The sequence below is a fragment of the Archocentrus centrarchus genome (assembly GCF_007364275.1).
Source record: "Archocentrus centrarchus isolate MPI-CPG fArcCen1 chromosome 18 unlocalized genomic scaffold, fArcCen1 scaffold_23_ctg1, whole genome shotgun sequence".
In the NCBI taxonomy this organism is placed as follows: domain Eukaryota; kingdom Metazoa; phylum Chordata; class Actinopteri; order Cichliformes; family Cichlidae; genus Archocentrus; species Archocentrus centrarchus.
In genome coordinates, this window is record NW_022060145.1 from 8,826,367 (window position 1) to 8,853,227 (window position 26,861).

A 26,861-nucleotide genomic window follows, 5' to 3' on the forward strand; every position below is an offset into this window, starting at 1 on the left:
TGTCTGACAGACACTTCACATTTTACCATGTTATATAAATGGGACATAGAAGAAAGGTCAACGAGGTACATTTACACAAACTGTCTTTGGCTGTCCGAAGCAAATGAGCACAGTGTGACATGAAGGAGGAAGTATTTGTGAGATGGATGGGCAGTGACAAAGGCTTTGAGGAGAAGAGACTGACAGTGCTGGAAATATAAGACTAAGAAGCAGCCAGGAGAACAAAGACGGAGGGAAGGGCAAGACAGAAGGATAAAAAGAATAAAAGTGCGCAAAAAGAGAGTAGGAGGGAATCAAAGTGTGCTGGTGGTGATGCTGTGCATATGAATCACCAACTGCACAGGCTTCGAATATGACAGATGATGACATGCAACACAGGAGACTCTGGATGGAGGATACAAAAGAAAGAAGGGAGGAAAGAAAGAAAGAAATAAGGAAAGAAAGAACATGATAGGTGACTAAATAAATCTTAGAAAATGATTAGAAGCAGCAGATCAAAAATGACAAGAGTTATCCTCCCATTAAGATCCGCGACTCCCCCTCCCCAACGTTCAGTCCGCAACTTTCTTACAATGCAGCTCTGACATTAGCCATAATAAGTTGGTGCCACTGTGTCAAACTTTGGCAGGTGTTCTAGGGCCTGAAGGTACATAGTTAGAGAATAAATATCTTAGATGCAACCACTTTGCCCGCCCCTCAGGCAGTATTTCATGCTTCACCAGATCAGACAGCAGGCTCAGTTAAGTCATAAATCTGTTGATTTTTAAGAAGCAAAAGTAGTTCTGTATTAAAATTCTTCCCAATTTATGTTAATTAATATATAACATACAATCAGAAAGCTAATTCCACTCCTAATGTTTAAGAAAATAAGAAATTACAGCCATCTCACAAATAAATTAAGGAATCTCTGTACGTACAGTATCTGTCCTTTGCCCATCTGGACAACTAACTATTTAAGCTACTTTACACTGGATGGGTGTATTGCTGCAGACATGAGTAAGTGAAATGTTGAGCATGAGGCTGTTTGCATGATGTGTGGTCCTATTTTAGAGGGCCTTCCCCCATGTGCTGGGAAAGCAATTGGTGGAGCTTGTATTATAGTGGAAGTTAAATGTACTGTATGATGTCACCTGGCGAGTCACAGTTCAGACAGTAGGTTTGATTTGCAATCATGTCGTCATTGTCTATGACCTAAAAATGATGTCACCAGTTCACACAAGAAACTTTGTATGAACTGGTGGTGACACCCCCATCACTATCCACCTTTTCTAATGCCAACATGCTCATGACAGAGGGCAATGTGCTAGTATCTCAAATACCTTGTAAGGCCCCAGTCACACAGGCCGAGAGACCCCTGGAAATCTCCAGTCTCTAGAGAAAATGTGTATTCTCCAACAATTTGGTGAGTGGTAGCAAAGCAAGTGCTATACCAAAAACCTTCCTGTGACTGCTGTAGTCACTAGCAGATAGCCGCAGTCACCCGTAGTTTGCGAGGAAGATGACGACTTGTCTGCAAACACTCATCGACTACTGGCGAAATGGTAGTTAAACTTCTACTAGCAATTGCAAGGAGGTTTTTGGTGCATCGCCATATACCTCTTTGCAACCAATTTCACCCAGAAACTGCTAGCAACCACCGGCAACCAGTGTTGCCAGATTTCGCGACAGAAACAAGCAACCGGCTGTATGAAAACAAGCCCAAAAGAAGCCCAACTGGCAACCCACAACAATGTGTAAAACTGAGGGCGAGTTTAAACAGTATAGCTCTGTAGTAGTATAGCACACTTCTTTGTTTTGTCTAATTGTGTTTTGGAGCAGTAAAACCCATGGTTCTCAGCCTCATAGAAGAGAAGGGTGCACAGTTTTTTTGTGTGTGTGTGTGTTTTTCTCTGTACCAGCATGTTGAACTAAATCAGCATGGTGAGCACTTATTTCACACTTGCAAAATCTGGGGAATGCCTTTGGTACGTCTACCATAAGGACCGCAACCACTTTCAGAGGTGTATGCGGACACAATTTATTTATTTTTTTTTTTTGGGGGGGGGGGGGCAGGAGGAGGGGAGGTGAAGGAGCACAGGGGTGCCTAATCAGCACCGTTCCTCTGTTACTGATGATTTCATATGCACAGCTGTTAAATACAGAAAATGCCGACTAGAGAAATAATTTCGTCACATCGTTTGGGCACGCCCCCCCGTGCGGCACCCCTATGCACTGCATATAGTGTATACCCACTTTTAGCGCCACTCTCTCCCATCAGAGCTCGGATCCATTCTGTAAGTGCGCTCTCTTTCTCACACTCTTTTTTACATTTTATTATATATAAAATGTTTTCCCCACTTACTGGAGCTCATTCTTGCGCTGCCTCCTCACTCTGGGCTGTTATGAGTGTTTGTTTGGGTGTGCACCCGATCAACTTGTGCAGGAGTGATTAACAGGAAACGGGGGCTTGGAAGGGACAAACTACCTACCACTCATCTTTTGCTTTATTATAGGGCGCCGGAGTTTCACTTGGAAAGAAAGTCAAGTCCAAATAAGCAACTCCACGATCAAAAACAAGCCCAAAAAAACGCAACCCGTGACTCACGAGATTTGCAAGGGACTTTAGAAAAAAACAAGCCCAAAGTCGCTTATAATAAGCGGGCTTGGCAACACTGCCGGCAACTGCTTGCCAAGCGGTTGGGGAATACATATTTTTCATGTGCAACCAGTGGTTGCCAGGGGGTTGCCGACTGGTCTCTATATTTCACAGAAAGAGTTTCTAACAAATTTAAAACAAACTTCTTGTGTAAACTAAAAGGAAAGGTTAAAATAGAGTACATTTTTAAATGGGTCTTATTTTCATAGGACAAAGCAAAACAGCTTAAATGAATAAAGGACAATTAAGCTAATAAGTCTTCACTAGCTTTTGTTTTCTCTTCAAAATACACCCAGAAAATGTGTTTTTACCATTTAAATTAGGTGCTTTTACCCTGTTTTTAGACAGTAGAAAAAACATCCTTGGTTGGACTAAAACAAAGTTTGGGCTCACACCCCTGAGCCACCATTAAATACAAAATCGCACTAGACTTTGGGCATTTTTCTATATTCCCATGTCGGTTAAGTTGGTGAGTATATTTATAACAGTATAAAAAAAAAGACAACATTGTTAGAAACTGGAAACAACCTTTAACATTCAAATGTTAATTACCATTCTGAGACAATCCCTCAACTAGTTTTCACTAGGGCTGCACAGGAAAAAAGGTGAGCATATTTATTCCCCAGTCCGCTGAGATCCAGCAAAAGAGAGAAAGTAAAGGAGAGAAACGCAGCAATTAAGCACTTCTCTCACTAGACTGCTATGTGACAGCGTGGGTGGAGTTCACTCGAGGTGACACCGCAACACTGCAACACAGCAACATCAACACAAGCTACAGGTAACACTGTGTACACTCAAGTGCCATGCCAGGAGTCAAGGTGATTCAGCAATATAAAGTGATGTGGTTAATTGTTTATTAGCAAACTTTAAGGATAACCAACACTATTCATCTTGATAGCATACAGCAACCTTAGGTCACAGTAAATAGAATGTGTTTTTGCAGTTGCATAACACGTTATACTCTAGATAGCTTTATTTATTTGAGTCATCCTCATGTTGTTGATATTTTAAGATTCGTATTATTTTGCCATCACACAGTATAGTGCGAAGTCCTGAGCCATGCCTCATTAATTTATATTTTGTTAGAAAAATGGGAAATACAGTGTATAAGGCGAAAACAGAGTTGGTATAATTCTAATGAGCTTGAAAGTCAATATCCGGTATGACCACCTTTATTCTTCAACACAGCCTGAACTCTCTTAGGCAGCTTTTTTCATAGATTTCTTCCAAATCTCTTCTCTGGATACTGACTGTCTTTTGTTCCGTTCTCTGTCAGGATGATCCCACACTGCTTTAACAATGTTGAGGTCCGGGCTCTTGGGAGGCAAATCCATGACTTATAGTGTTCAACTGTGTTTTTCTTCTATCCAGGTATGCTTTTACTGCATTGGCAGTGTGTTTGGGATCACTGTTGTGCTGAAAAATAAAGCTGTTGCCAATTGTTCCATCAATTTTGACAAAATCCTCAACACCACCGGCTGAGCAGCAACCGCAAACCTCACAGAGCCTCCACCGTGTTTTACAGATGGCTGTAGACACTCACTGTTGTACCTCTCTCAGGTCCTGTGTCAGGTTTTTGCTGAATTTCTTTCCTGTTTCTTCAGGACATGACTTAGTGTTCATCAGCTGTAGACAGTTTTTTTAGGCCCGACAGTTCTGCTTTTCTTGTCCACTTGTTCAGCTTGCTTAAAATCTTTAAGGGGACACTATGTCCAGATATGCCGGGTTTTCAGCTAACAACTCTTTAGGACTCAGATTGCTGCTGCAAAAACACTATCTTATACCTGTCAAACTGTGCTATCTTTGGCATTTTTCATTGATTCAACTAAATAAATACGAACACTGTGCGAAAGGCTACTAGTAACAAGGTGACGAGATATACAATTTAAAATAGGCTCTTTGCCAAGTTATCTGTTATGTAGCAACAATACTGGTGCATCCTTTGAGTTAAAATGCCTTTTTTTTGCTTGAATGATTCAGAGGTCAGCGTCAGGTGGCTGAAAACATTCCTCTGAAAATGGTCAGGTACAAGGACTGGAATGAAAATGAGTGAAAAGCAGCCAATGCCCAAAGAAAAACTTTGAAAGACCTTCAATTCAATTCAATTTTATTTATATAGTGCTAAATCACACCAAACAGTCGCTTCAAGGCACTTTATATTATAAGTTAAAGACCCTACAATAAATACACAGAAAACCCAACGATCAAAATGACCCCCTATGAGCAAGCATTTGGTGACAGTGGGATGGAAAAACTCCCTTTTAACAGGAAGAAACCTCAGGAACAGAAAGCCTGGAGAACTACTTCTCAAGACCACTTTAAAAAATTACAGGGAAGTCTGGCTCCTTGGAAGCAAAACAAAGAAATGAAGGTTGGCTCAAGACTTTTGTACAATACATTATAGAGTAATAAGAGAAAATACTACTCTACTCTTTTTGTAGCTTACATGTAGGTGTATGTAGCATCAGTAAATGTTGATAACTGTGTTTATGTTAACAGTCTTACCATTGTCTAGTATTCTTTTGTTAGCAGAGAGTAATTGCGGGCAATTAGTAATAATAAGACAGGAAGCAACAGAGAATAATTAATTTAGGACTTTCTCCAGAGAATGAAAAATTACAATTCCTGACAGTCACAAATGAAATAATTAATCAAATGATGCATAATACAAAGGGAAATAAACTAATAGGAACAATATTTTCAAATATTTACCTCATCTGAATGGAAAAAAAGAAAGAAATTTGATATACTGATTACTTTGGCAGATCACTTTGTTTGGCTCTAATTCACTGGCCCTGCAACTTTTTCACAGAGGTGAGTCACTATTGCGTAGTGATAACCTTGAACAAAAATGAAGCCAGTTTCATTCTCCACTTAAATTCACGACACACTGATGTAACTGATGTTGCACATATTTGTCATAACTGAGTATCAACTTAGAGAAATTGCTTTGAGTTATAGGTAAAATACCTGTAACACCACTCAGAAATAAATTAAATAACTTAGATATACATGGACAGCAGGGAGTCAGCTACATTAGCTTAGTTTAGAACAAAAACTTGACACGGGGACACACTGCTAGCCCAGCCTGAAAGGTTTGGTGACTAAACTATCTCTGAAAGTAACAGTAACAAAGGATTTTTGTAAAAGGAATGACAAAAAAATGCATTGAACGCGTCGGCACAGTAGCCATACAGTAGAAATTTTCCTCTGTATGTTCACTCTGTCTAGATCATTTTTAATCACAGAAGGTTCAGACAGTATTACACATTTTGGTTGACACAACTTCCACATCAATGTGTGTCATCAATAGTGGATCCTCTGACCCTACCCGGTCTTTAAGTGATGACGTAAAATTCCATTTCCGGATCCAAACTCTCCTGTGTTCAATTCTCAGCAATGCTGTGTCCCTCGTTGTTTTGACCGATCCGAATGTAATAGGATTGCAAAGGCATAAGGGAGTCTACCCTATCTGTCCATTACCCAGTAGCTCCAGCTTCTTCTGTGTTAACAAGTCTTCACGTTGTTGAAGTGTTTTTGATGCAGGTTGCAGTTACAAATGTTACCCATCTGACCACAACACCAATTATAAAGGTGATTATAATGCTACAGTATAGCATAAAGACCACACTTGCACCAAAGAGTAAAATCCTGCATTTCACACTGTGTATAATTTGAAATAAAGTAAATGGGCACCTGGAAAACAGCATTGCTTAAACCAAATGAGTTTAAGTGCTGATAAACTATGTTCTTCTCTGTTTGAGTCTAACTTATTAAGGTGCAGAGTAATGCATTTATATTGTACTTATGTGTAGCTGTACAGTCATGTGAACAAGAACATTTTCACAGGCTAAGTAGCAGCCAGGTGCTGCTAATCAAATGCACTTGATTGATTGATCACGAGTGAGTGTGACCACGTCCATAAAAGCCAGAGTTTTGGCAGTTAGTTGGTGGTGATGTCCCAGCAAATTCACCCCAAGATAAAGGTAAGCAATTCTTGGAAAAACTGCAAAAAACCCCAAAAACCTAAGAGCTACACCTCAGACTCTGCGGCCCTCAGTTAGCATGTTACACGTTAAAGTTCATGTTAGCACAATTGGAAAAAGAGTGAACAACTACATGTATGGCTTGCTCGGAAGGGTTGCTGGGAGAACACCTCTTCTCTCTAAAAAGAACATGGCAGCCCAACTTAGGCATGCACCTGAACAAATAATGACTTTTGGAACAAGAGACCAAAGTGGAGATGTTTGGCTTTAATGCACAGCACTGTGTTTGGAGAAAACCAAACACAGCATATCAGCACAAACACTGCATACCAACTGTCAGCACGGCGGTGGAGGGGTGATGATTCGGACTTGTTTTGCAGCTACAGGACCTGGGCTCCTTGCAGTCATTGAGTCAACCATGAACTCCTTTGTATATCAAAGTATTCTAGAGTCACATGTGACACCATCTGTCTGACAGCTAAACCTCAATCAACTGAAGCAAATTTGTAAAGAAAAGTGGGCCAAAATTCATCCACAGTGATGTGGGAGACTGATAAAGTCATACAGAAAATGATTACTTCAAGTTGCTGCTAAAAGGTTGTTGTCCAAGCTGCTGAATCACAGGTTGTACCTATGTACAGTATGATTTAAAATTAGTAAAATTTGAGCATTTAATATAGAAGGAATATGAATAAATCAGTTTTATTCATTATAAATTCATTATATCACTTTGACAGTTGGCAGCACGGTGGCGCAGTGGTTAGCACTGCTGCCTCACTGTTAGAATACCATCTGGAAGGCTCCAAGGTGGTTCGATTCCACCTTGGCCCAGGCCTCTCCCTCTCTCTGCGTGGAGTTTGCATGTTCTCCCCGTGCTTGCGTGGGTTTCCTCCGGGTCCTCCGGTTTCCTCCCACATTCCAAAGACATACACTTACTGGGGTTAGGTTAATTGGCTACACTAAATTGCCCATAGGTGTGAATGAGAGCATGAATGTGAGTGTGAAAGGTTGTATGTCTCTCTGTGTTGGCCCTGCAACAGGCTGGTGACCTGTTCAGGGTGTACCCTGCCTCTCGCCCTATGACAGCTGGGATAGGCTCCAGCCCCCCCGCAACCCTGAATAGGATGAGCGGAAGCGAATGGATGGATGGATGGATGGACTTTGACAGTTTTTTTTAGCCAGAGTCTAATCTTCATATAATAGTCTCAATAAAATGCAAACCTTAGTATCCAATAACGCTGATAATTAAGATAAATTGCTAAAGAGCATAGTATGGAAGTTTGTTTACACCACTAAAAAAAAAAAAAAAAAAAAAAAAAAACACCTTCAATAACTCGAAATTTCAACTTAGTAAATTTCATGTTAATAAGTTGAAACTTCGAGTTACGTATCTCAATTTTTTTTTTTTTTTTTAAGGTGGAAACAAGCTTCCATGGCATAGCACTAACACAGTACAGTATATAAACATTTAAGTAAAGATGTAGTTGAAGTTTGTGTAACACTATAACATTAAGATTCCAACTGTGAGCCATATTGAATTTATTTGACTGATTTAATTGATTTGGGACTGTTTTTACTGCACCATTATACTGTATTGCACTTCCATTATATTGAAAGTAGAGGCCTACTCCTAGGTTATTAGCAATTTCCTGGTCTTGCTATAGTGTTTTTTTTCCCCAGGACTGCATCTAATATGAGAGCACCTCCTACCAGAGATGAAGGTGGGAGAGAGGCCATTTGATTTATGTCTTGGTTGTTTAAAAAAAAAAAAAAAAAGGTTCTGCAGTGTTTGGGTCTCTTTCCTACAGTAAAAGTTTTAAACAGAGTTTTATTTTTATCCTATAATTCTGAATGGTCATCTCATCAGCTCTCAGGCACAATTATGGAGTCAGATTCCAGTATTGTAGCTAATATTAGGACTATTTAAAATTCAATTTCCGGGCTCATATATTTTCAAAAAGAACATTGCGGTCACATCATTTCTTCAAGTTGGTAATCCTGGCAGCCCAAAGACTCCTACTGAAGCCACTTTTGAAATACACACATACATTGGAAGGTGAATGTGCAATATAAACCTCTTCCATATAAATTACCCAGAAAAAAACAAATAAAATACAGTTTGAGTGTAAGAGCCTTTCTTGGTAAAATAATGCCTCAATTTAAATGCAAAAAATAGGAAACATTACAAGCCAAACTTGAAGCCAATTTAGTTTTTTAGAGCTATTACTAAGACTAATCAGGCAAATAGCCTCTGGCAGAGCATTTAAAGCTATATTCTCCCTCCATCTTTGAAGATGTCCCTTTATTATTATTGCTGCCATTTTCCTCTCAAAATAGCTGAAGGGTGATATATACAAAAAAGTCTGATGACAGCACTAAAGGACAGCACAACAAAGCCTTTTCTCAAAATGCCTGAAAAAATAGTGAACTGAGTTTTCTGTTCTAAGGGTAACAACACAAACACCTGTACATATATCCAAGACAACATAGAGCACTCCCACTCACTGAAATGAGCACTTCCTGATGGCTCCAGCCTGCCCAAACAGGGCAACACACCCCACTACACCACAAAAAGTGCTCCAACTGCTTGAGGAACACAACACAGAGCCCAAGGCGCTGACCTGACCTTAACTCCCCAGATCCCAATCCAATTTAGAAATGGCAAGATGTGGCTCAAAAGGCCAGATTCAGCTATACAGACGACCCAAAGCATCAACTGCCACAAACCACAGGACACCTCCGGGGGTTCTCTGTCCATGCCCCGATAAATAAGAGCTGTTCCAGTGGGATTTGGAGGACATCCACAATAATAGGGAGATGGCTTTAATATTGTTGCTAATCAGTGTTTTATGGTTTGTGTCTTCCTAAAACTTGGACCTCTACCAGTCTGGAGTTCTGTGTAGTATCTTGGTCATGTGTAGGCCTGCACTCAGATGTTGTATACAGAACATGTTGCAACCGGGCTTGGAGGTCACAGCCTTTAATGCTCCTGTTAAGACTCCTCTTTTGACTTCACCTTCCACATCTGTTCAACTTGTCCCTTTAGGCAGTACTTCTCAAATTTTCTCATGCTCCTTCATCCTGACATTTCTGTCAGCTGAGATTCCCACATCAATCACAACTGCTATCTTTTGCTACTTGTCAACCATCACTGTGTCTGGTTGGTGAGCCAGCCAGACACAGTGATGGTTGGTTCTTTTGCTGTCCTGGTCAGAACCCCCATACTGTCCTTCAGGCTGGGCTTTTTAAGTTCCTGGTAGGATTTCTTGAGGTCAGCCAGTTCCTCTATCCGCTAATGATAGATCTAATGGAAGGGCTTGGTCTTTTAAAAGATATCATCTTCCTCCTCATCACCCTCTGTTTTTTTAATGCCTGAGGCGCTCTCTTGGCAGTTCGTCCCTGGTGCCCATCGTCTTGATGTATATATGGATCCTCTGCATTTCATCTTGGGCAGTATCCTCTTTCATTGTTTGACTACCCTTTGGGTGTTGGACTTTGGATGGAGTGTTGATACCATTTCTAACACTTAGCTGGCTTCTCAGCACCTGTTTTATGCTTTGGAGGCATTATGGTGTGACTGTATGTATCCATGCCCCCTACACTGCTTTCTGGTAATTCTTCCCATTGGTCTTTCTCTCAGCCCCAATGTGGCTATTAAATTCCCATTAAACTGCCAATATATCATAGGATTTATGCATACACAAACACACATTTTATATATATATATATATATATATATATATATATATATATATATATATATATATATATATATATATATATATATATAAATGAAAGAGTCTACGTGGGTGTAGAAGTAGTCATATTTAATAATTATTCCACTTTTCCTCCTCAACTGTGTAGAAATTGTTCTTAACACCAGAATGTGTTAGTAAATCTACTTTAACATAACTTAAGGTGATAATTAGAGTTCCCACATTAAAAGTGAAAACAAGAAACAAGCCAACAATCAGAGGCTTACAGAGCAACTGTGAAACATCTGTTCTCACAACACTCAGGCTCACTTAATCTAAAGTCTCCCTTATGCTCAATAAGGTCCACGTTTAAAAGGTGCACTATAAAAAAAACTGGGTGTAGCTTACATGAGTCATATGGTTTATTAATACCACAGAAAGCATGTAACCAAAATAGGTGGACATGTTCAGCATGTACAGTATACTAAGGAGTTCCCAGCTTCATTTCTTCTGACGTTATCAATTCCATAGTGAAAGTTAACAACTTAAAAATTTGTTAAAAACTAAATAATCCTAGAAGCCACTCCATCCCAGCATACTTTTTCTTTCTGTCTTAAAATGCACATTACCAGCAATACCTATGCTCTTAATGTTCTATACTTAACCCACTGTATTAAATGCGGACATATCATCATCAACATCAAAGGTTTTTAATTCCATAACCACCAAGGATGTGCTAGTGCCATGTCATAATGCCTCTTGATAATAATAATAATAATAAAATAATGCAGAACATGCTTTGATTTGAATTTAGCATAGTTGGCAATACAGACTTAAAGTTGATACACACCAAACATGTGTTCCAGAAGGGACACATTATTGTGCAGTTATTGGTTGCATCACGAGGGTTAATAAAGGCCTGGTCCAAATATATTCTCCTCATAGTTCCTTTGGTTTGAAGGTGATGAAATAATACCATAATGACAACTCTCACTCTTTAAGATAACTCTGCTTCCCACAATTTTATTTCATCATTTGACATTTAAAAGAACGTAATTTTCAAATGGACCATTTACATCCTTTTGCAGTCTTGTTTCTCTGTTTTCAATATTTGAACAGCAGAACATATCTTTTTCGGGGTGAGAAGTTAAGATGTGTTTCCTCTGGCTGTTAAATATCCCTCTCAATTACAGGTATCTCAACTGTAGATCAATTTCATTGATTTGCCACAAGTTATAACAGACTGTTTCCCCTTCTCAAAAAACATATTAAACGGGTCATATACGCTAAAGTCTCAACCCAATTTCCGAAAAGAGAACGCTGAAGGTAATAAGGCTAGAAGATCAGAACTATGAAAGCCAACACAACCACAAAGTCTTCAGTAAATTCAGACTAAATGTTGAGAAGAAGCTTCTTTTCACAGCTGGGATAACTGCCCCCCCCCCTTATTTTTCAGTTGAAGTCTGTCTTATCAGTTTTCTGATGCCTATTTGAACACTGTAACATGATTTGTATTGCAAGGTCAGTTTTCCTGTATGATAAGAGACAAACCCTATGGGCTTCTTTGTGTAGTCTGTACAGACCTGTGAAATGCACCTCATGATTCAAAGGCTTGTAGAAGCACTTTTAGCAGTGATAACTTAAAAGGTTGCTTCAGTTCATTGACGTTTGTGGGTATTCATTTATGCAAAGCTCTCTTAAGGTCTCACCACAGCATTTCAATCAGGTTGAGGTTTAGACTTTGGGCCATTGCAGCATCTTGATTCTTTTCTTTTTCTGCCATTCAGTTGTAGATTTGTTGCTGTGCTTGGGATCGTTGTCCTGTTGCATGACTCGGTTTGGGCCAAGCTTCACTGCTGGATAGATGGCCTCACATTTGACTCTAGAATACTTTAGTATACAGTGGAGTTCATGATGGACTCAATGACTGCAAGATGTCCAGGTCCTGTGGCTGCAAAACAAGCCCAATTCATCACCCCTCCACCACTGTGCTTGACAGTTGGTATGAGGTGTTTGTTCTGTGTTTGCTTTTTGCTAAACACAGTGCTGTGTCATGTCCAAACATCTCCACTTTGGGCTGATCTGCCCAAAGGACACTGTTCCAGAATACTTGTGGTTTGTTCAGATGCAACTTTGAAAACCTAAGCCGTGCTGCCACGTTCTTTTTAGAGAGAAGAGGCTTTCTCCCACTAACCCTCCAAACCAACAAACTGTCAAAACTTCTGCTTCTATAGAGGTGCTCACACTTGCTGCTGATCAGTTAATCTAACCTTGAAAGTCTTAGATTTGTCCAAGGACTAGATTTAATCTCCCATTACTTAAACTTTAAGTGGATTATAAACTTAAATTTAAAGGCCTCTTTAAACAGGTAACAAAACATATTTTAAATTTTGTCTGTGCACCCTACAGCAGTCTTAAGATTGCTGTAAAATTTTGCTACCATATCCTTTAATTATGTGTAACCATTAAAACAACACTCGACCAGCAGAAACAACGCTGTTTTCCCCAAACCCCAAAACATAAACCCTTCACTGAACACCAACAGTCCACATGTGTATTGTAGTTTAGGATTCGTATGTAACCCAGGAGACATCATATCGTTGTGGAGCTAGAGAGAAGCAGCCATTTCTCAAACAACTCATCATAATGCATCATCTGAAAGAAAAAAATATTTGTGTAAGACGGAAATCACATTTTCGCTGGAGTTCTTGCAGTCACTGAATTGGATCATATTAGATTTGATTAGATAAGATTAACTCGGTTGATCTTCCTAGGAGGTTCAGGTTGAAACAACAGGAACTGTAAATGAGACACAGCTTCAGAATGACTATAAGCGAAACACTGTTTTACAGAGAGATTGTAATTTTTATACACCAAGACACTTTGTTGTCTCTCTTTTGGGTTTTATTGATTCTTATGTAATGCTTAATCCTCTCCGGGGTCTCCCTGTTAAATGTATTAAAGATTTCATTGTGAGTTTTAGTTTAAATCACAGTTTCCAGTTCTGCACAGATTTAATGTACTTTTCTCATAGGGGTGCCAATGCATGCACCAGGGGGGGATTTTACCTACTTATCAGCTACTTTAAATTTGCAATAAAAGACGACACAGTAGGGGGCTATGCCATTCCTTAGGAAGGTAGTTCTTGCACTTGCAAATTTACAGTATAGACTAAACAGAAAAACAAATTTTCCAGTAACTTCTCCAGCTTTCTTCTCCAGGGTATCCAACCAACACCGGAATATTTACAGGGATGCTACACATGATGACAACAGGAATCTCACAAGTTTGGACAATCTTTTAATATTTTGTTAGCGCTTGCCTGAAATTCAAAGAAAACACTGCACTGCCCTTATGTGTTTATAAGTCCGCTCTGTTTTAAGTCTGCTCTTTTTTCTATGTTGTAGTAGTAACTCTTCATGTTTTGAGGGTTATGTACTCTGATTAAAGTTCAATGCCTGCGTAACAGCAAGCACAGCTTGTACAAAAGACAAAACACTTGGATTTAAATCAGCTCACTCTGCTCTCAGTAAAAACAGGAAGTCCTGCTGTTTATTCGTTTATTTATTTTCTTTAACAAGGTGGGATTAACCAAAAGTCTCCAAGAAGTTGATCCTGACTGTTTCAACACAACCAACCCACGCATACTCCACTCATCGTCTAGTTTGCTGGCCGTAAATTGGCAACATGAAGGCTGCCGAGATGTAGCAGTTTTATGACCCCACCGGGCACACATGCTCCTGCTGCCAGCTCACAGGTTTTACTGGACCTACAGAAAACTCTTGCTACTTCAGATGGCCACCCCGGCTGTGGACTGGGCAGAATCTCCTAGTGTGTTCAGATGCTTACAGGAAGAAACCGGCATTCTGGCAGCCAAAGTCTTTGTTGAATCACAATTGAGTGAGGGAGGCAATGATTCAACAGGAAAATAAACTGGCTTTGTTTCTCAGCATGGCTTCTAGGATTAGGAAGACTATATCTTCTCCAAACTTACAGAAATATCTTCAAACAGACATATTTATTTGAATGTGAGCTTTTGGCCATCTGACGAACCCAAATTCAACATCTTGAACAAAGCAAAAGAAGACAACCTATTAGGTTTGTTTTGGTCTCCTCTTCTGGGAGAAAATATCCTTATTTAATATCTGCTAGAAGCTCAGTATATTCACTAGCTACTTGCTGAGTTTGTCTGCTCTTTGATAACGGATGAATGTTGTACAGTTTTTAGACCTTTTTAGTGAAAATAGCTTCATACTTATAAAAGCTGAGAGACTGGCCTCAAAAAGATGCACAGTGAAAAACCAAAACAAGCTGAAGGGCTATGTCACACTTCCTATAACCAAAGGGACTGTGATTACAACACCCCAAACTACCCCAGTCTTCTTGTGATCAATACAAATAATTGATTATAACATTTTAAAATCTGGAAGAACAATCATTAACTGAACTAAAATGACTGAATTCAATATAAAAACTGCAACTTCATGACAATGTCAAATAATCCTTTACCTTTGGGAAAAGTAAGTGTACTTAGGTACACCTTGCTAGCACCAGGTTGGACTCTCCTTTTCCTTCAGAGCTGTCTTCATTCTTTGTGGCACAGATTCAACAAGGTGCTGGAAACATTCCTCAGAGATTTTGTTCCATAGCATCATACAGTTGCTGCAAATTTATTGGCTGAACATCCATGATGGGATGATGGGGTGCTCTACTGGATTGAGTGAATAGTGACTTTGGAGGTCATTTGAGTACAGTGAACTCATTGTTGTGCTCAAGAAATCAGTTTGAGATGATGTGAGTTTTGTGGCATGGTGCCTTATCCTGCTAGAAGCAGCCATCAGAAGATGGGTACACTGTGATCATAAAGAGATGAACATGATCAGCAGTTATGCTCAGGAAGGCTGTGGCATTTAAACAATACTCAGTTGGTACTAAAGGGCCCAAAATGTGCCAAGAAAATATCCCCCACACCATTTCACCACCACCAGTCTGAATGCCAAATTCTGACCTGGCCATCTGAATGTCACAGCAGAAAAAAAGTCTCATCATACCAGGCAATGTTTTTCCAATCCTCTATTGTCAAATTTTGTTGAGTCCATGCAAATTCATGTTCTTAGCTGACAGGAGCGGCACTCTGTGCTGCTGCAGCCCATCTGCTTGAAAGCTTGACATGTTGTGCATTCAGAGATGCTCTTCTGCACACTTTGGTTGTAACAAGTGGTCATTCGAGTTACTGTTGCCTTCCTATCACTTTGAAGCGGTCTGACCATTCTTCCCTGACCTCTGCATCAACAAGGAATTTTCAGTGGATATGTTCTCTTTTTTAAACCATCCTCTGTAAACTGTGGAGATGGCTGTGTGAGAAAATCCCAGTATATCTGCAGTTTCTGAAATACTCAGACCAGCACTATGTCACATTCAAAGTGATTTAAATTACCTTTCATCCTCATTCTGGTTCTCAGCTTGAATTTCAGCAGGTTGTCTTGATTATGTTTGAGCATCGAATTGCTGCCATGCGATAGGCTGAATAGAGGTGCGCCTAATAAAGTGGCTGGTGAATGTATATTTAAAATTAGTCTTCAGCTGGTCATGCAGATATAAACTTTAAAAACTTTCTGTATCATCTTTGACACTACATGATGCAAAGCTCTAAGCGGACGAATGCAATTTTTCTGCCTCCTCTGTGGTTGACAGTTGGACAAACGCGACCTTTTGAAGTTAGTAAGCTGCTCATGCAGTTAATTAAGAGTGATTTTAAATTTAATGCTTTAATTTAACAGTGTCTGTGGCACATCTATCATAATTTGAAAGCTACAGGTACGATGAAGTGCTCGTGCTCACACTGAACCTGTGGTCGTTTTTGGATCTTCATTATATCAGCTGTAAAAGCAATAGGCCATCACGCTCTGTGTTAAAGACTGGAATCCGAAATACTTTACTGTCCATTGCAAAGAAGTGGAAATTTGTCTTAAACGTGGCTCTAAATATATACAAATAAAACAACATAAAACACAGTATATATAGCACATAGCACGATTTAAACATTAAAAAAAAAAAAAAGTTATAAAAAAAATTCATTATGTGTTGTTAATAATGTTAATAGTGGTTGAGATGAATGATTTTTTTGGCTGCAGGGATCCTGTGGTGTAGCCTGATGGGAGGAGTTGAAATAAGCTGTGAAGCGGGTGTTAAGAGTCGTGTATGATAGCGCTTACTTTACGTCTAACTGCTTGAATGTGAAGGTCTGACAGTGATGACTGTGTGGTGCCAGTTATTTTGTTTGCCTATTTGATGACCCGTGACCGAGATGTGATGTTATGAGTGGGAATTGACTCGATAAGTGACTTGTAGACAACTGTTAAAATATTTTTGCTTACATTAAAACTCCAGAGTTTTCTCAGCAGAAAGAAGCGCTGCTGTGCCTTTTTGTAGACATAATCACAGTGCACAGAAAGGGACAGAGCATCCCAGGTACCTAAAAGGCATCTACCTGCTCCACCACCAGCCCTTTAATCACCAGTGGTTGAAACAATGTGGGGGCCGCGTCATCGGGTGTTTCAGTGGCATTAATACAGAAATCTGATTTCTTTTAAGTATTCGTTTTCAAAGCTGGAAGAACAGAGAAGGCAAATGTTCTTGAGAGCATTATTTGCAGCAAAAACGTTTTCTGTACTTGTCAGTTTTTAGCAAGTTGCTTGTGTCCACAGGCAGACAGCAGACAGTTTACAATCTAAAAAGCCCACTGGTCCTGCCAAACCCAACTGCAACTACACAGTATTTGTGCTAAGTCAATATGAAATCTACTTCACAAATCTATATGGCTCTTCATTTCCATGTTACTCTCAGCAGACACATCTAGGACTCCACACCACCTGCATTGCCAGGGTTTAGATCCAATTTAAAACAGCTCCCTCTAGGCTATCCTGATGGAGTCTCTTTCTTCACTAGAAGAACCCCGTGCACTGTTAAGGCCATGTGATGTTCTGCAGACAGTTGGAAGTGTCACTTGTGCTGCGTTATCCTTCTCTCTTCTCTGTCAATGCTGAACAACAGTGGCAGGCGTGACTCACTGAAGAGCTGTACTTTCTAATGACACAAGAGCGGAGGCTGAGTCAATCTGACCTGACAGTCTTGCATAAATCACGGCCCTTCGATTTAAGTTGCTTTGAGGAGTGTCAACAAATCCACAGGAGGAATATTAGGCTCTGCTGTAGGTAAGGACTCCACCTCTGAGAACTCATTATGGGGTGTCTCCCTTCACGCTGTGCCAGGCTGTGTTGACTGAATTGCCAGGCTTATTTTGGATTCGCTGGCAGAAGTTAGCGTTTTAAATTCCCGACTTGTGATAAGGGCCCGACAGCACCCTGAAGAAGATTTCAGGGGAAATACATGGATTTTTAAATGGGCAAATGGGCAAACTTGAATATAGTACTTTAAACATGATGTAACACAGAGAGAGGTAACTCAGGTCTGGAGAGAGGGGTTTGGTAATGCAGCAATAAAGGCCATTAAATGGTAATGCACCAAGAATAAGCTCCCTTTGTAAGCTTGTATTCATTTTGTTTAGGGTCTTCAGAGAAACTGATGAGAAGGCAATGTGGAGAGTGCTACTACACAGCATTTAGCTTCTAATCTTGCAGTTAATCATTCCACTAGAAAGTGTTCCACAACAAAAGGCTGTTTTCTTTTCCTCCTACTTTGAAATCAAAGGAATAATTTTTTTTTTCCCCCTGGACAAACAAGAGAGGCCTTCAAGCCCCAGTTTGAACACTTGATTCACACCATCATGAGGCAAGGCAGCGGCAATGCAGAGGGCTCAGGCAAGCTAGGAGTGCAACATATGAGGGGAAACACACCAAAATCCAGTTTGCAGTTCAGTCTCAACAGGGTTTTCTGCGTGTGCCCCTTTCTCCTTACCCTCCTCAACTGGTTTCATTGCCCTACCGAAACCCACTCGAGCGCCAACTGAATTCCATTCATTTAAATAATGCACAGCTATTAGTTATATTAAAGATAGACAACGTTTCAGCGCAGCAAACTTTTATGGCTTCGGGCACTTATCTTCGATATTGGCTGCCACTCAAGGGAGAAAAAAAAAAAAAAAGGAGGGAGTAATTTAATCAAATGTGAGAGATCTAAACATGAGGGAGGGCGTCTGCAAGACGGTTTCAACTGATGATCAAGAAGAGGAAAGAGAAGTATGTTATTCTGTTCCATTATTGGAGAGGAACTGTAGCTCTTCTACTTTGCTACTTGAGGGCACGGGAGGGAGAGTTATAGAAAACTGTTGGTTTATGTGTCTGTCAATGTCATGTCTTTTCAGGATCACGGTTCAAGGCAAACAGCAAGGATAAAGAGGGGCAGGGAGGGGAACTGGTACATTGGAGAGAGGGTGCTGGTAGGTCAACTGAGTTGATGCAAGTAGATATTGTGCTCTTCAGTGATTCAAAGGATGAAAAAAAATAACAGAGTGCATGAAGCCAACAGGCCAGGGAAAGCACACTATGGGTTTCTGTGCAAAAGGCTGAGGGCGTGAGACTGAAAGAAATAGGCTAATTTGATAGATCTTCTAAGAATTTGATTCAACAAATGAGTAAAAAAAAAGTACTACCCCGACCCCACCCTCTGACTGTGCTAGAACCTTTGGGAGCAGGAATTATTTAATTTCTGAAGGTTCACTAGTGCCGCAGAGCAATTAGGCTTACGATAATAGGCGCTGAGGTGAGTGGGTCTCATTTTAATGTCAGCAGATGACATTTTAAAAATGAACAGGTAAAAGATGTAACATATGAATCTGATGGCTACGTATGAGACGCGATACACTTCAGGACAGAAGCTAAAGTTAACGGCACCAAGGCAAAAAAAAGTCCAGCTGATGATCCGTGTCAAAGATACATAAAATAATGATCTTTATTGGAGACGAGCTCATTATACCAAATATCCTCAGTGTAATATGGAACATTTATTTCATTCTGGCAAAGCTAATACTTAGCTTAACAAACAACATAGGTTAGCGCGGTGCTTTGTCATTAATGCTTCAAAATGTAAGTTTCACTTTGAACATTTGAATAAGAGAGGCTCATAAAACTGTCTAATGCTGTGACTTGGGGATCCTGATTACCTAAATTAAAAAAAAAAAAAAAAAAACGTTTTTAGCATTCACATCTTAACTCATCTTACTATGCTAGCAGCGTTTTAACTTCTAATTTAAATTTTATTTTAGCTGTAACCCACACTATAGTCAGTTATGTCCTTGGAAGCACTGAAAGTCAGCTAGAGATACAGACATTTGAAGATATACAAATTCTTCCTTTGTTCCTTAAAATTTTGCTGCTGTTTGTTTTGGAAAAACAAAAACAAAAATGATACTACCTGCACTTGTGCATGCTGAAAAAAATCAAAGCCTTTGGGTGTTGTTTGGATGATATTGTAATGATTGCTATTTGGCTATGCCATAAACTTGCATGGCTTCTAGCCACTTATGTATTTTGGTCATTTATAAGAGAGGAGCCAGCTCTCTATCCCTACATCATGAAATTAAAAAATTTTTCAATATTGTGCAATATTGTTATGTAATACTGTCAGATGGAAGAACCCTGAGATAGATTTTTTTTTTTTTTTCTGGCTTATAAGCAAGAAGTTCATCTTTGCTTTTCAGATTTTGCCTCCTAAATGGCAAACTAAGCAAACAAATCACACTGGTGTATAAGGGCATGGGAAAACCACGGATTCCAAGGATGTCTGAAAAATGTATTTGCAGTGCAGATCTCTTAGTGCAGATCTCAGATAATTTTCTTTCAAAATTGCAACCACCCACAGGCTTCTAAAGCTCCAGCTGGCAAGCAATCCTGAGGAGAACAGATTCTACCCCAGCAGGGGCCATAGGGATACAGCAGGAGAGAGTAAAAGAAGCTCATTCTGTTGATTAAATTTAGTTGATTTAGCTGCTTGGCTTCTCCGGGGTGACTTGGAGCTCACAAATTATCAATCTTAAATGGTGGATCTTTACAAGACGGTTCACTTTCCTTATAGACACAATTTGTTTTAATACGGTTGTGCAAGACAAGAGGTTGATTTTGCGATTTCTCTTGGAAACAGACTGACTTCCATAGCCAAGCAGTTCATGCTCAACTGCAGCATTCGGGTAAAGCACAAGTAATAAAAACAAAGTATTACGGGCTTTAATTCTTCAAGTAATAGCCTTTAATAGTGACAAATGTGCTGCAACAATGAAAAGTGACTATTATACATGACGTTCGCTTTTACCTTTTTAACTGCAGAGGCCAAGCGGTTAAAACGGGCACAGTTGCAATGACACCTTGTTTCCATCATGTTATACGATTAAATACTGCAAAAACTGACAGGCCAACACTAGGAAGGGATGCCAAGTTTGGTGTCAATACATGAAACGGAGGCTGATAAAGTAACCTTTGCGAGGTTGGATCAATACCTTTGAGATTTTTAACCAAAAGAAAAGAGAAAAGATGGTGTTTTTTTTCACTGTATTTGAAATAGGAACGACTCATGACAGGTTGTTATGTCAAGCCCTTAGGATGGCACAGCTGTTAGTTATTCTAAATTAGAATTCTTTGTTTGAGGTAAACAAACAAAGTAAATTAAATAGTAGCGTAATGGTTGTATGGCACAAATTTTGTGCTTTGTCAACAGGGTTCCAAGATCCATGCACCAAGTTTGGTTTTCATACGTCAAAGCATTGCCATCTGGTCATGTTTACCCTCACTGCTATATGTCCTTACTTCCTGTTTGGCGGATTCGGCACCTGTTTCAATTTGGGCTTGGGTCTGGCCCAAATGGGGTCACGCAACAGGACAATGATCCCAAGCACAGGAGCAAATCTACAACAGAATGACTGAAAAGTGCTGAAATGGCCCAGTCAAAGTCCAGAGCTCAACCTGACTGAAATGCTGAGGTGCTATACTGTAAGTTATTACTGCTAAACATGGTTTGGGAGTATACTTAGTTTTTCACATGACTATACAAGAAAAGGTGGAACCACTTCAGTTGTCAGTACTTACTCGTATACTTTCAGCTTGTAACACTGGCCGTTCAAAAACAGAAATTCCCAGTCTGTTCCGTAGTCTATGGCCAACTTCTTCTGCAAATCACTGAGGAAACCAAAATGCACAGTAGATCAGAAGTTACAATATAAAGTTTTGGACAATAATCATTAGACACTCTTCAAAACTCATGACTTTTTTAAGCAAATCATTTCAGATGCAGTTAAGACAAAATTAAAAAAAAAAAAAAAAAAAGTTTCTTGGGGCGTGCAATTTGTTGTCACTCCCTGACAGTCTGCCTTAATAACTTCTGCATGACTCACAACTGTGCTGACAACGACAGCTTTATTCTCCTTGCTTCTTTTAGCGACTAACGTCTTGGATAGCGTGTTGATGAGGTGGCCCTTTAAAGCCCATTTCTATGCAGTGTCTCTAATTATCTGAGCCGGTAAGGGCTGCTCTTCTTCACTAATCGCAAATAAGGCAAGTGAGCCCTATCTCTAACAGCACAGAGGCCCTCATTTCCATATTCATAACCCAGAATTGCTAATGGGGTTAACAAATGTTTAGGGAGGGTGATTGTTCCGCTTGAGGTTGATAAGGTAGGGGGTGGGGGGGATTCGGGGTCAGAAAAAAAAAGCAATGCAGGTTGCGTAACCATGTGCGCATGTGATTCTCAGTGGGGCAGGGGTCGTAACATTCATGCGCAGAGTCAATTTTTGTGAAAATTGCTCTCTACAGCATAAAATATATGGACTAATTAGGAGCAGACCTCAATTTCATATTACTTCTAAAAGGTATGAAACGAGAAATGCACAGGGCCAGGACATGGCCTGAAGAGAACACGGGGAGAAAAATCACATCCAGTCCTCCAACGCAAATGACTGAGTAATTTGGCTAGAGGCAATTAAAACAAGGTGGACAACGAATAATTAGAACAAATGAAGTCATGCCAGCTCCTGTCCCCAACCCCCCCACCTCATCCAAGCGTTTGGTTAGGGGAAAAAAAAATGCTGACCTTTTGGGAATGTGCCATATCTGTGGTTGGCACTCCTCTCTCCCTACTGTAATGAACAGTTTGGGGGCCTAAGGGCCACAGAAGCTACTTATCAGCTCTTGCTGGCTGGCTCAGAGACAGAGAAAAGGAAGTAACAGGAACTTGGACCCAAACTTGCGCGTGTATTTTTCTTCTCGGGTGTTCTAAGCATGGTAAAAGAGTGACTGCAAAGTTAAAAGGAATGCTACAAAATAAATTAAAATAATCACAATACTTTTTAATATGAGGTCATTTTTTTTTCTCTACTGAAAAATTTGTTTCAATTTCTGTCTATAAAACTGTTAGAATTCACAGCCAGGCTCTTCAAACTAAGTCAGAGGAGGACGACCCAGCAGAGCCCAGAAGACAACCAATAGTGTTTGTTTTTCTTCATTAGCATTAGCCTTAGGTGTCACAAAGAGCGTATTCACCGCTGCGTGCCTTTCCATACTACGTTAGCACAGAAGGATGGAGTCTATTTTAAGGTCTGGTTAAATTACAGTCCTGCTCCTGCTTTGCAACAACAATGTGAGAGGCAAATGCTTCATCCACAAAAAGGGCAAAATGTTTGAGGATTTAGCCACACGTATGCCACAACAGAAGCTAACCCCTGCCTCTGTTGCTTTCCTTTTTTGGCCTCACCTTATTTCCATGTTGACTGTCTCATAAGCTTCTTCCACTATCTTCAGACTGGCAGCCTCCCGCTCTGCAGCTACATAAAACAAAAGGTCAGACAAATTAACAATGCGGAGCTGTTGCATCTCAACAGCTGTGTGATGCGAGACAGCGGGATCTTGGAGCATCTAGGACTGCGAGAAGAGCAGTGCTGCACATAAACAGGAAAATGCTATTTTCAGGTGCGCTAAGTGCCAACAGGCAGGCTTATTAGGCTCTTCACACTGTGCTAACTGAGACAGGGAGAAAAGAGAAGTCAGAGGGAGTGTTAGAGCAGCAAAGGTGGCCACAGAGAATAGCTGACTTTATCATTCTGATATCTTCCTAGTATGGTTATACTTTTCTGGAAAAGGGGCCGGTAAACAGAACTAGGACATTCTGCCAGTGCAAGCGGGTATGAACTGCAATGCAGCTCGTGAAACAAAAAACATCTTCGTATCTGCGTGAAGTGGATTGATCTCTACAGAAAATGTAATTAAGTAATGTAATTTTCACCACTTGAGAGTCAAAATGTTATAAGCACAGAGAACATGTTGGTTAACTTGCAGTGTTGTATGTCTTTCTGCATTCAGCAGTGAAGGAACTCTATTTTAAATCAAGCTACAGCAAAATGCTTCAGTGTCTTTACTAGTGAATAGCATATATTCTCTTTCTGTCGGTTTTTCAGATGTTTTTCACTGAAAGCAGCCATGCGTTAAAGAAAGTCTGAGAGATGTTGAAATATAACAGAATAGGCAATACCGCCTGTGGGTTTCACTGCATATCATAACGTTGCCCAAAATATTAGTGTGGATTTAGTTTATTGTTTTTATATTATATTTTGGATTGTGCAATTTGAGCATTTTTCTTTTTTTTTTTTAATAAGATATTTGTAAAATTAAAAAAAAAAAAAGTCTGCTTCTGGGTCGTGAATGTTGCACGTTGAATTTACAGTAACACTCGAGAAACATAATACACACAAAAAGCACTGTATAAACAACAGCACATGATAAACAGATTTAATGATAGTAAAAACCTGGCTTTACTTGGCAATGCAAAAAAACCCCTAAAAGACACTGAGGGGCTGCTATCAAAACATCCCCTTTGTGTAAAGTGCTGGTTAAATAATTCACATTCCCAGACCTCTGCAGCCATCCTCTTGGGGTGGGGGGGGGGAAAAATCAATAGTGTATTTTGCGTGGCGATATTGTATTCATACAGGGACACCAAATAACTTGTGGTGACTAAATGGTTGCCCGGCCCTTGAGGGTGTTGCACACTCAGAACCACTTTTGACCACAAGGTGATTGCACAGGTTGCCTGATTGGAGGCAACCTTTCTGCAAACAGTTGCAGTCTGACTTGGACTGACTGGAGTCACTCTCAGAGAGATTGTTGAAGGTTTGCAAACAATTGGTGTATAATTTATTAATGCAGACAGATTGCCAACATGTTGCCATCAGCCTGAATGAGTCTTTGTCTATGGGCACAACTCGAGGGGACTCGACTCAACTGGCTGCCAGCTGGTTGTATTCTGGTTATATTCCTGTAGAGCAGGAAGGCTGCTGAGAGCAAATGTAATAGTTAAATGTGAATTTCTGTCTATGCAGAACAGATATGAGACTTTCAATGATTTATCACAGTTTATTGCTGTGTTATCAGAAACAGATTGCATGTAATCACCAACTTGACCCCATTCAATTGCAGACTGATAGCAGACAATGGTAAGTTTTAGTGTGTTAGTATGCTTGACAATCTCATTTTGCAACAAAAAAACTAACTGAAGTGAGATAACTTTATCTTACTGGATAAAACAGATACTGACAACATTTAACTTTGAGGACATAATTTGCAGTTGAAGAAAGGTGATGGCAATATTCAGCATATCGCAAAATGTTTAAAATCACAATATTGTATCATATGGGGTATGTGATGATTCTCACCTCTACATGCTCAAGTGAATTTTCAAGGATTTTCCCTAATTTGGGATTCTAAAAAAAAAAAAATATCTTATTGTAGCTTAACCTTAGCCTCCACCATGGCTTACAGATGGCTGTAGAACCTGTCGTAGCTCTCTCCTGACCTCCTTACTGATGATTTGAACCAATGATTTCAACTTTGGATTCATCACTCCATAAGACCTGTTGCCAGTGATTTTCAGTCCACTTCTTGTGTAATTTGGCATAGCTCCGTTTTTTCTCCATGTTTCCCTTTATAACTATGGTTGCAAAAAGGCTTCAGATCCTATAGAAGTCTATGGGAAAATGACTTTCTGACTTTACCTCTGTAAACAATTTCCCAATGAGTTCATGGTCTTAGTCGCTCATTTTGGGTCATACTGAATAAACCTATTTTTATTTATCTTGGTCATACCATGTTTCAAAATGAAGGGTTACCTATGGGATTTTCTGCTTACTCACTGGCTAACAAGTTGTCAATCACATCTATTTAGCCAACAAACGAGTTGTTTAACGCGCAGACCCACCCCTCTTTGTCACATCCAGTTTTTTTGCAACCCAGTTGATGATGATGGAAATTCTCTTCTTGAGGCTTCAAAACGGGACTTCAGAAACCAAAGGATGATGTCACAGTAGCTATGTGCATCTTTCATACTATCTGTGGGCCAGCTGGATCTCTCAGGTCTCAGGTGTCAGATTTTGTTCCTATTTCTTACAGACATGACTTTCATGCCTTTTTTCTTTTTTTTTTTTTAAGTGTTTTTCAGGCCAGCCACTTCTTTTATTTTTTTTTGTCCTCCTCAAATTTTTAAAGGACACACTGCACATCATGCCAAGATATTCCAAGTTTTCAGCTAAAAGCTCTTTGGGAATCACATTGTTGGTGCAAAAATACTATTTTATGCCTGTCACACTGGTTTAGCTTCCCTGAAAGGAACGAGGAGTGGCTCAGCACTTTTGCACAGTACTGTACATCCAACCCAACAAAAGGCTCAATGACACATGACACTCAAGAGTCAAACAAGCATGTGTCTGGCAAAGTACACATCTGACCTGTGATGACCGCTTTAACTATTCATTCTTTCTTCATACTGTACATACCACCTAATGTGGAAAAGGGAAACTAGTAACACATACTGTACCACATCACACACAAGCACACAATAATAATGAACTCAGTACAGAAAAGGCTATACACTAATTCTATTTGGCAAGCAGGCATAGCAATTGCATTAACATTAAAACATAAGGAGCCAAAGCATAAACACCAAACACACAAAGGCATCAAGATGAAGAAGAACATGGCATAACCTTGTTTGAGTCAGAGGTCATTATTTGTCAACTACCCCTAAGAGTTTGTAGCCTCGCACGGAAATGATAGCTTAGTCACAGATTTCTAAGAGGTTTGCGTTTGACTAAAGATGCACTGATTGGTCTAAGCCTTTTTAGGAAGGTTTCCAGAACCCTGTCAACAGCCACGAGGAGCAGCAATGTCAGCCTCGAATCCAAAATCTCCAAGAACCCATCTTCACCTGTTTAGGTTCTATTTAGGATGTTGTTGGAACAAATAAAGGTACTCTTGTATCCATCTTTTCCAGAAAAGATTTGCAAAGTGATGAACTCATCTTCATCTGCTTTTCAAGGACCATTTGCTTGAATAGCTTTTTTGGGATCATTAGAAAGTTTGGTGATAGGAACTCATCTCAACTTCATCCAGAAATTACTGATGCAAAGCTGTGAGATGAGGGAACCGTGGCCGCCAACACTCCAAAGAGATACAGAGATACTCGTAGTAAAATCACCAACTCACCAATAAATAAATACATCAGCACATCACCAATCTCATTTCAGACATCAATGATCTTCTTTTGGTTGTAGTG

At 39.8% G+C, this 26,861-nt stretch overlaps 1 protein-coding gene across 1 annotated transcript in view; it reads right to left on the reverse strand.

Annotated features, from left to right (window-relative positions):
* The window catches only part of LOC115775101 (glucosidase 2 subunit beta-like), a 171,981-nt gene that overhangs the window by 30,030 nt on the left and 115,090 nt on the right, over positions 1–26,861 (reverse strand). The window contains exons 11-12 of the mRNA XM_030722596.1: positions 23,013–23,082; positions 21,353–21,442 (exon numbers count right to left, since the gene is read on the reverse strand). Coding sequence (XP_030578456.1) covers positions 21,353–21,442; positions 23,013–23,082 — 160 coding nt within the window. The remainder of the gene's footprint in view (positions 1–21,352; positions 21,443–23,012; positions 23,083–26,861) is intronic.